This window comes from Juglans regia, chromosome 3, assembly GCF_001411555.2.
Source record: "Juglans regia cultivar Chandler chromosome 3, Walnut 2.0, whole genome shotgun sequence".
In the NCBI taxonomy this organism is placed as follows: Eukaryota; Viridiplantae; Streptophyta; class Magnoliopsida; order Fagales; family Juglandaceae; genus Juglans; species Juglans regia.
In genome coordinates, this window is record NC_049903.1 from 4,040,417 (window position 1) to 4,052,208 (window position 11,792).

Sequence of the window (11,792 nt, forward strand, 5' to 3'; positions counted from 1 at the left end):
GACATAAAAAAACACAAATTATATATCTCTCGAGACGTGACCTTTGTTGAAGATATTTTTCCATACTCAAAACAAATGGCCTCCTGCACTCCACCCACTCAGCCTAATACACCCACTGTCTCTTTACCAATTTTCCCAAACTCCATACTCAGCCCAGGTCCTTCTCAAGGCCGAATCAATCTCCCTGCCTCCCAACCCAACTCAAGTGATCCCTCTTCTTTGGCTATTCAACCCAATCCCATTCTTTCTAACTCAAACACTCCAGAAAGTTCTTCTTCTTCTTCCTCCACTCAACATGTTCCGTCTGGCACTTCATCCGATCAACCCCAAGCTCCTTTACTCCCTCCTTGTCCTCAAATAATAACCCGATCCATGACTAACTCATCTAAACCTCATCAATTTACTGATGGCACCGTACCCTTTCCACCTCGATGCTGTTTCATCTCCACTGCAACAGTTCCGGATGAACCCTCTTCTTTCACCTTAGCTTCAAAGTTTCTTGAATGGCGTCAAGCCATGTCCCGTGAGTTTGATGCACTTGTTAACACTAATACGTGGACTCTCGTTCCACCTTCTTGTGCTTCTAATTTGATTGGTTGCAAATGGGTCTTTAAGACCAAGTTATGCGCAGACGGCTCCATTGAAAGGCGAAAGGCCAGGCTCGTCGCAAAGGGGTTTCACCAACAACCAAGAATTGACTACACGGAGACGTTTAGCCTAGTTGTCAAGCCATCCACCATCAGACTTGTTCTTTCCATCGCCATTTCTCATCGATGGTCACTACGACAAATCGACATCTAGAACACCTTTCTCCATGGCAAGCTTACAGAGACTGTCTTCATGCAACAACCTTCCAGATTCACCGATTCAAGTAGACCTGATTTTGTTTGTAAACTTAACAAAGCTCTTTAAGGGCTCAAAAAATCCCCATGTGTGTGGTTTGCCAAACTGTGCTCTTGGCTTCTCAGCTATGGATTTTCGGCATCTCAAGGCGACCCATCTTTATTCACTTTCCATAAAAATAGCCTCTGTATCTTTGTCTTAGTGTATGTCGATAACATGGTTATTACTTCCTCATCATCTAATGTTGTTGACACCCTGGTAAATGCACTTGGACAAGCCTTCCCAATCACTGACTTGGGCCAACTTTCATATTTTCTTGGTTTAGAACTCAAATACATGCCTGATGGAGTTTTAATGTCACAAACGAAATACATCACTGACATTTTAACCAAAACCAACATGTTGGCTGCCAATCCCATCTCCTCTCCAATGTCTGCCTCCACCAAATTGTCCAAATTTGACTCTCCAACCTTTGACAATGTCACCTTATTTCGAAGTGTGGTTGGAAGCTTGCAGTACCTTTCTCTTACCAGACCAGATATATCATTCTCAGTCAACAAGGTCTGTCAATTCATGCATGAACCTAAGCTTACCCATTGGACAGCAGTCAAACGCATCCTAAGATACCTCAAACACTCCATCAACCATGGAATCTTCTTCCCATACACCTCCAATCTCTCACTTCATGCGTACTCAGACGCTGACTGGGCTGGCTGCCCAGATGATCGACGTTCAACCGGGGGTTTCTGCATCTTTCTAGGTCGCCACATCATTTCTTTTGGAGTTCTCGCAAACAACAAACGGTGGCCAGGTCTAGCACTGAAGCTGAATATTAGTCCTTAGCAAATACTACTGCTGAGTTAATCTGGTTGCAGACTCTAATCAAGGAACTTGGTTTTTCTTTGGCTAGTCCCCCTGTGTTATGGTGTGACAACCTAGGGGCAATGTATCTCACAGCCAATCCTGTGTACCATTCATGCACAAAATACATGGATATTGATTTTCATTTTGTGAGAGATAGAGTTGCTGCGAAAACACTTCAAGTCTCTTTTTGCAATAGCAATGATCAATTGGCTGACATCTTCACAAAACCCCTAGTAGCAGACAAATTTACTACACTTAGAACGAGTCTCACTGTATGTGAACCCCCAATGGACTCGAGGGGGCATGTCAACACAAGTAAATCACTCAAGCAAAATGACTCGACAAATGAGCTGGACACTGACTTGGAAGAACCCACCTCAACAGAAGCTTCAGGAATTTCACTATGACCTCGCACTCTGTTACCCTTTTGGCATCTAGTGTAACAGAATTGTAATTCTTTAAAGATTCCTTTCCTTTTCTTAGCTGTACTCAGGTCTATAAATATACAGACCTCTCGCACTGTAAATATATTGAGTGAAATGAATAGAATTCCAAAAACTCTTTTCCGTTTGGTGTTGTTACACCCATATCCGAATAATAATATATATACCAATAACAGCCCTGCATGCATGTAATTATTGGTTTTCGTTTATTGACATGAAATATATATATATATATATATATATAAGAATATTGGATTAATATTCTCTCAGGGAGATCATAAAATAGATAATTTTTGTATTTTCATAATCTGTTTTATTCGAATAAAATAAAAACTAAGAAGTAGAGCTTGTATTGATAAAGTTTGATGCTCATATATTAATCTAACTGTTAAAAGATTTTTATTATTTTATTTTTTAGTTGAGAAAGCATGAAGAACCAAAATAGCATGATGTGTTATATATTTTGTAATATTTTTATAGATGCACGAGAAAGTAAAAAAAGGAAATGTGGAAAAGAACATCCATGTAATAGGGAATTTGCGGAATAAACAATTACAAATATCCTCTCTTCGGAGTCGGCCAAATTCCCTCACCTTAAAGGCCCATGGACCCGAGATCGCAGATCCATCTAACGAAGAGTCAAGGAGGCTATTATAATTTATAACTGATAGACATGCTGTGGTAGAACTCCAGTCTGACCATTGTTAATAACGAATTAATAAGGAAATGAAAAAGGGTTAATACGAACATATCCGAACAAGATAATTGCCAAGATTACTTACCTAGGATGATATCAACTCCTCCTGATATGGGTGTTCACCCGGATTTCAATTTGAATATATCCAGACTGAAATCCAGATTTTAAATTTGGGCCAGAATCCGAATTGATTGGTTCGGATCAGACCTAGGTCGAAATCTGGATGGATTCGGAATTTTTGAAATCCGAAAATCCAGATTCGGAGCTGTACCATTTTTTTTAAAATTTTAAATAAAAGCCTTTACTTCATTAATTATGGACTTAAATTGTGGTGTTTATGGAAATTTTCTTGGACTCAAACAGGGCATGAATGAGTACATACAAAGAGTGAAAAGGTCGAAGTAAACAAATTTAAGTTTTTTTCCTTCAACTTTCCCAACAATCAAACATATTCATTCAAATAGAGAATCAACGAATCTAAAAACAAGTCGATATCCAATATAGATTAAAAAAAAAACAATATTCCAAAAACCACACGACCACCAACAAACACATGGTCAAAGCATCCATCCACCACCGCACGACCCATCTCAACGGTAAATAGTTCACAAACCCAATGACCTTGTACTCACACACAGAAACATAGTTTGTACTCACACACAGAAACATAGTTACAAGGAATGAGTGAGAGTGAGAGAGAGAGAGAGAGAGAGAGAGAGAGAGAGAGAGAGAGAGAGAGAGAGAGAGAGGTGAGTCGGGGGGGTTAACCGGAACAACAATCTAGAGGCAAAGGTCGACGGCGACAGAGATGCGACGATGACAAAGGAGATGCGGCGACGATGTCACAATGGCAGCTGCTAGGGACCTAGAGTTTATGCTTTTGCCGCAACGCAACGAGAGAGAGAGAGAGAGAGCGAGAGACTAGAGAGAGAGAGAGAGAGACGTAAGTGGGGAGGTTTACCAACGTTTTTTTTAAAAAAAGACCCGGGTACCGGGTTTAAATCTGATACCTGGGTCACAACCTGTACTCTGACCGTGTTGGTTCGGGTTTTGCAATCTGGATTTCAAATCCGTCTTGATCTGGGCCAGATCCTGGAACCGGAATCCAAATTAGGTCGGAGAAAAACCCGGCCTAGATGAACAGTGCTACCTCTTGATACGATGGCAAATTTTAAATGCTAACAAGCCCGTAATCTCACCAAGATCAAAGAGGCCAATCAAGTTGTTCAGTAAGTTATATCTATTAAACCTTCACTCTATATATATGGGGCAAAATTAAGCACACTTTAGAGGTAACTTTGAATCCCTCTTTTGATTACTATACTCTGCATCCTCTTCCTAGTTTAGACATCGGAAGTGTTTGATCATGTCATCTCAAGCTCTTTTATATTTTTTTGATACAGGTCATTGAGGCCGCTTGCAGGAATACGGAATGCTTCCATAACAAAATATATCACTACAAGAAATTTGAATTTTAGGGATGAAATCAATTTCGTCCCAAAAAGTCATTTTTGGAGATGAAATTTACCTTTCGTCTTAAAAAATGTCTGAGCTACTAAATTCATTCGAACGAAAAAATATCCATTCGAACAAGATATTTTGTGACGAACAAAATCGTCTCAAAAAAGGGAAACCGTTCGAACGGAACAAAATAGATTCGAACATGGAATTAATATCCGTTCGAACAGTATATAATCTCTTCGAATAATAATATTGGTAGGAAATTAATTTATTTTTTCCGGGAGAAGTTAACAATCGTTCGAACTTAAATTTTTTTGTTCGAACAGATAGAGATTCAATTAATTTTTTTTATTAGTATGGATTTGTGCATATATTTTTCCATTAAAGTAATAAATATTTTTTCCATTAATTTGTTATCATTTTCAAAATATAAAAATGTGTATATATTATATATTATGATTAGCGGTGAGTTAAAATATTTATAAATTTATAAATTACTTTTATGTAATTAACTTCAAAACTTTATATTGATTTCTTTTATATTAAATTTATATAAATATAACTTTAAAGATAATATCATTTTTTATATTATCATGAACGACAAGTAAAATGAAAAAAATAAACAAAGTAATAAACACGAGAAATAAAAACCATACATTAATTACATCTCAAATATATAATGTTCAATACAATATAAAAAAGTAAAATAATAACTAAAACGATCATAATTATTGATTCCTTAGTAGATTAACATCCTCTTGCAACATTCTTCCAGATCCCTAAACTTCTCCATGATGGGCTCAACGAACTCCACAAATAGAGCTCGTACCTGATCTAAAGTAGCCCCAGGAGGCTGTCTCTCAACAGCGGCAGCACAACTAGAAGCTGGATCTGTGGGAGGATCACTAGGCTGTTCTGGTGCAGTCTTTCGCAAGTGGCCCTTGCTCTTGCTGAATGTGATCTTGTTAGGGAGCTCCAACTGTGGCAACCTCCGCTCAGTGGCTGACACTGTAACTCCCGATCGGAGTAGGATGTTAGATATCAGCAGTGTAAATAGTAGACTACCTCTACTGGAAAAACGTGACTCCGATCGAATGCGGAAGAATAAATATAATGTCAGATCAATGAGATCCCCCGTGCTATCCGCAGCATGTTATATCATTTGTGCATGCATATAACATTTTGGAGTCGCTGGAAAATCGACAAGAAATATTGGAACAAACATTTGGAGCATGAATACATGGTAACAAATTTTACTGTTCATTCATTGTTGTATAATCAGTGCGAAAAAAATATTGCTCTGATCCATGCACCAATAATATTCCAGGTTTGATCCGTGCTTATAGCAAGACCATGTCCACAATTCTTTTCGTAACCATTTACGTACACAATGTATTTTAAATGTGAGATATTTTTATAAAATAATTTATAAAAGTGATATAATTTTATATAAATAATTTCATTTAAAACACATATCATATATACATATATTATATATTTATATATATATAACTGCAGAGTTGATATCTAATAAGTATGCTTTTTGTTTTTGTAAGAAGGGCCCAATTATTCTTTGCAATGGCGGCTCGATCTTTGGGGCCAAAGGTGTCGGATTTGTCTCTATTTATTTAATTATTTCTTATAATAATAAGGGTAATAATAGAGTTACTATCCCCTTACTATTTATTTATTATTTATAATATATTTAAAGTTTTTTATTTTTTATTTTAAGTATTTTTTTAAAATCCTTAATCATTAAGAAAAAATTAAAAAAATTTATAATTTTACTAATAGTCACTTCCTTAACCATTAAGGAAAATAATTTTTTTTTTTTATTTTCAAAAATCAAATACAAAAGGAATAGTAAATGGGTAGTAAGAGGGTATTAACCTTATCATTATCCTAATAATAAAGAACCTCTAATACTTCTAAATTCGGATTCGAACGAGGGAAGAACGAATTGATACCGAGAACTTATATTATCATCAGTCCAGATAGAGTAGAAAAAATATTAGACTTTACACCGGGGTGTAAATTGGTCCGGTTTAGTGATGAATCGAAATTTTCAGTCCATTATTTTTCTTGATTGGACCAGACCGAACACCCATAGATACCGAACCAGATCGTTAGCTATCGATTTGGTCGGTTCGGCCAAATTATTATTTTTTATTTTGTTTTATTTCTTTTCAAATAAATTAATAAAAAATTATTTAAATTACTAAAATTAAAATTAAGTGAATTATTAATATGTATTATATAATTAACTCATTAAAAAAATATTTCACTATAATTATATTTATGATGCTGATAGTTACTACTTACTAATTTAGACTTTACTCTTTAGTATGCATAATTATTAATAATGTCATACATTTTATATATGGTTAATGAATATCAAATAATTTCATTGTACATAGTTTTTCATGCTTGCTTGCAACTTAGGTATTTAAGAAAAAAATTACCTGATTAGTTTAATTAAGAGTAAATAATAGAATATGCATGAATGTATAATGTATTAACTATTTACGTACATATAATAATATAAATTATCACAGTATTTATAATTTATTATTAATTGATAGCATGTATTATTTAATATTTTATATGATTCATTATAATAAATTATAAGAAAATTAATCATTAACTTATATGATTATTATATAAAAATAATATATTAAATTATTAAAGATATTTTAAATATATATATAGTTCAGTCCAGTCTAATCTAAAATTTATAGACCTCGAAATTAAACCAATTTCTTTGATCCACAATTTATGGTATCAAAACCGATCCGTACAATTTTTGGTTCGGCTGTACACCCTACTGGCATTTAGTGAAAATCCGACATATATAAGAACTTCTCATTATCAATTTTTATTTATTTTTTAAATGCACATACATGACTTGATTATTTTTCATTTTCAAAGGGTAGACTAGCGGGATATATATATATATATATATAATGAAAATGATATTATGCTCCTTGAGTTTGTTCTCTTAATTTGACTGTTCATATATTTTATTTTATATTTTAATATTTTTTTTACCTAATAATTAAGATTAGTGTATTGGTATTTTTTTATTTTTTAAAAATATTTAAACATGTTTAAAAAATATTTGAAATAAAAAGCACAAAAAAAAAAAAAAATACAATTTGCACTAGGGGCACACCAAGTCAGCAAACTTGGGTGGCATATAAATAGCACTATCCTATATATAAAGTAAGAGAAGTGCATGATTTGTATAAGCTCCATATAAGTCATTGTAAAAAAAGTATACTCTACTTAAAAAAAGTGTAAAAAAAATTATTTTTTTATTAGTATGACCCAAGTTTTTACCAAAAAAAAAAAAAAACTTATATGAGACTATGAGACTTGAATATTTAATATTTGTACATAGCATTACTCACTCTATTTATCGGCCTTCAGACCAAATTAAGCTATTTTAATTTTCGTGTTAGCTCATGCATCAAATGATCCTTTTTGGGCACACAAAAAGTAACTTGTTTGGGATCACGGATAACATTTAGATCTCGTTTATTTTTATAATTATTCTTATTTTATCTGATCATTTTATCTAATTATTATAATTTTTTTAAAATTTTACACAAAATAAAGTAAATAATTTAATTTTTTCAAATTTTAAAATAAAAATAATATTAAAAATATATATTATAATAATATTTTATTCAACTTTTAATTTTAATCTCAATCATTACATCTCATCACATTTCATCTCATCTCATATCATGTCATATCTTCTCATCTAATCTACATAAACAAATGAGATCTTAGTTAAACATACTAATTAATAGACAAGGAAGAGTACTCTTATTATATTATCTTTAATAAATCTAATGATTACATCCATAATATATCAAGCCCATGCCTGTGTGCATGGGACTTAATCATTCGTAGCGAATTATTTTAGATTTCAAGACGGTACTGCACTGTGCAAACGACACGCATGGTCGTTGCAGGATTTAATTCATAACAGCTATATACGTGAACTCGGACTTTATAAATTTTTTTAAAATATATTTATAATTTAAAGAGAAACAAATATAATACGTAGATATTCTTGCATGTAGATTTAAATGATAAGATCTATCAATTTTATTTATGTCTCTCCAAATTATCATAAAAATTATATTCATCCATGCATGGTACTCTGAACTCGCGACTAGCGCCGAACTCGGGGTCGGGAATTACCTCTGTCTTCTTTGAATGCGAACCAAGTCTGTATGAAAGTTAGGCTGAGTACTATTATGGCGGCCGAAAAAGCCAGAAACGTCCAGGGGCTTCTGAAATGTTCGTGAAGGGCTTCAGCAATCCAGTTCTTCCACCGAGTATCGTAGTGACTCTGAATAGCAACTTTGACAGCGGCATATGCTTGGGGGTCAGGAACCAAGTCGGTGCCAATCTCATTGAAGAGTAGAGCCACTTCTTTGTCGCTGCCGAGGTGGTTCTGGAGTACGCCCGCATTCCTCAACTCCATTACGTCGTTGGTGTTATCAATGAGTGAATCCAGGAATGATATGTAAGAGGTGATCTCGAACTCATTGTAGAAATCCGGACACATCTCGTAGGCTATCAAATTCAAGAACTTGGGCCCCGTTGAGTCATCGACCATTATTGGAGAAAGCCGGAGGTAGGACTTGAGTCCTTCATCAAAAGTTATTGATGTCAAGGAACCATGATGTGTTTTCCTGGGGCTGGGCGGCTTCACATGGATTCCTGCTGCTTTAAGCTCCACCACGTTGCGATACGACTGCGTTCTTTCCAGGTTTTGGTCGTCCCTATGCCTTTTGCGTAGGAGACATTCCCGGAGGAGACCGAGAAGTGCTTGGATAGGCCTTTCTTTTTCTTTGCCAGCGTTAATGGAGCCAGGATCAGTACTTTCGGCCGGCTTGCCTATGATTCTCGTCCGGAGGAGATCGAGAAGATGGATCGGCCTAATTTCCTTCTCGCTCGGCGACGCCGTACCCTGCGTCTGTGATTTCATCATGAAGCTGTTAATCGATTTCCTCAATTCATCTCCCTTTGCGCTGGAATTCATCAAATCCTCAAGGAGTTGGTAAGGAAGTTGGTTCTCCAACAGGAATAAATCCTGTTCCCCAAAGGCCATCAGATCATATTTCATTTTCCAATCTTTGCATGGTTTGCTAACAGCCCAATGGATGGACTGCAATATTGCACACCCGTCCACAAACAGCATCCAGGCCAGGGCCTGATCATCATACTTCTTGGTCACCTCCTCGTCGAAGCACTTCCTCAGTTGCTCGATGTTCTTCTCAACAATGTCGTACAAAATCTCATCCTTTGTACCACTGTCTTGGACGAAGTAGTTCGCCATTCTAAGCTTGTACCCCTCTGCTGGCCGATACTTTTCCGTATCATGATGGATAGGACCGAGTGCTACAATCCTTGGCTTAAAATATTTGTCGAAATGAGTGTGATCATGCAGCAACAGCGGAACCTTTTGTATTTTTGGTGTAGCCTTTTGACCTGATCCATTGGGATGATCTATTGCTTCCCTCAGTTTCTCAAACCTCTTTTTTTTCAGCTCGCAGGCTTCCTCATGATCTCCGTGTTCAATAACTTCAATGACCCGCCTCTGCAGGCCGCAGGAAATGTCACGGCCCCTGCTTGTTTCACCAGCTTCGGTTCCGACAACACCGACCTTTTTCGACAGCAACGTCTCCACGGATATCACATGCTCCTTGGTTCCGGCCATGGCGTGTGTTTGTGAGAGTAGCTCTGTAGGTGCACCCAAGCAAGTGAGATATTTGCTAGATATTATTGGTACCATTAATGTTCAGGTAATGAAGCATTTTATACTAAGCTGAGGACAAAAATAAAATTACGCTTAACCCCTTTTCACAGTACTGTATTTTCAAAACTATCAATTTTAGTATTTGCATGCATATGGCATCTAATCATAAGTTCGAGAAATCGATTGCAATCCAGACTGCCTTTACATGCAGCTTAAAGCTTAATTAATTCCCCTTGATTTATTTATTTATTGATTGCTAGATAGCTGGTTAGCATCCCTATCATGGCACCACCTGTCATCGTACGTGCATCACATGTTACAGTACGATACGACAGTACTTATGGAATTTCTTTTATCTTTTATATAATACTGTCATGACAAGAAATTAGAATATGATCCAGAAGTATCAAATAATTCTTTTTTATTTTCACTTTAAATTTTATATTAAGAAATTTAATATTGTATAACAAAATACTTTAAGATCATATCAACAAGTTCATTATTTATCTTAAACTTAATTTTAATTTTAATTTTAGAGAAGCCACATCCTTAAAAATAGATAATATATAGAAATTAAATAAAATTTTGGGACTAACTAAAGAAAATTGGAGAGCGATATTTTTAAGTATAGTGAAATTTTAAAAAAATTTAGAGTATATAGAGATTATAAATTTTTTTAGATGATTTTTTTTTTATATTTATAGAATTATGTATAAAATTTAAAAATATTTTATGATTTCAAAAAGTTTTGAGGGGAGGCCAGCCGGCCCAGCCCCCACTCCCCAGGCCCACCTTACTACAACGTGGGTCCGCCACTGGCTACTCATAGCCTTACATTTAGATATAATAATAATAAAAAGATGTTTGTTAACACAGCAAGTTTGGTATTACACTTTTGTTTTTTTTTTTTTGGGATACAATTATTACTGTCGTTCACTTGGGAGTTTATTGCGGTATCATCAATCCAGCACATATACTATTGCAAAAGTGCGCGCTTCGAATAATTTAAGTAAAAGTTAACGATATATTATGCCATTCTTGCTTGACCTAGGGGTTGCAGCATGTGCGACACGAAATTAATAGAACAATGTTAAAGAGACGATTAATAAACGAATTAATAACCGATCAATCTACTTATGTTTAATTATTGATATTTTTTTAATATGTTTATATTTTTATTAGATTATAATTTTAGACTTATGCTCATATTTATTATTGTGTAGTCTGTAATATTAATTTTATTATAGGATAAAATTTTAAAAATATTGATATTTTTTGTTATTCATGTAGTCTTATTGGTTTTCTTTTAGATATTGTGACTATTAATAAATATAAATTTTAATTTTCATGTGAAATTATATTCAAATGGATTATGCACATTAGTTTAACATATTTATATAAAACGGGTTGAAATAAGTTATGTCGTATTGATTTATTTCTAATTAATTATTAAACGAGTCAAAACGAGTGACATGACATGATCCGTTAAAATTTAAAAGTTTGATACATTTAATTTAATAGGTCAAGTTTGGATTGAACCATATATTCAAATGTTCATATATATATGACTTGAAATGACCCGACCTCAAACACAAATTGCCACCCAGCTTCATGCATGCAATACTCAACAATTTTAACTAATATTCATCGAAGGAATATGGATTTTTTGCCAACTATATATATGCATAAGAGATCTTGTATTCTCGGC

General features: G+C 34.5%; 2 protein-coding genes across 2 annotated transcripts; one reads left to right on the forward strand and one right to left on the reverse strand.

Annotated features, from left to right (window-relative positions):
- Nucleotides 1-372: 372 nt before the first annotated feature.
- On the forward strand, nucleotides 373-801 carry LOC118347927 (uncharacterized mitochondrial protein AtMg00820-like). The gene has a single exon (XM_035688273.1). The coding sequence runs from the start codon at nucleotides 373-375 to the stop codon at nucleotides 799-801; it is 429 nt and encodes a 142-aa protein (XP_035544166.1).
- A 7,605-nt stretch (nucleotides 802-8,406) lies between these two features.
- LOC108988388 (UPF0481 protein At3g47200-like) lies at nucleotides 8,407-10,109 on the reverse strand. Its single transcript, XM_018961636.2, has one exon. It carries the CDS (start codon nucleotides 10,043-10,045, stop codon nucleotides 8,492-8,494), a length of 1,554 nt encoding a protein of 517 aa, XP_018817181.1. The 5' UTR covers nucleotides 10,046-10,109; the 3' UTR covers nucleotides 8,407-8,491.
- Between the last annotated feature and the right edge of the window lie 1,683 nt (nucleotides 10,110-11,792).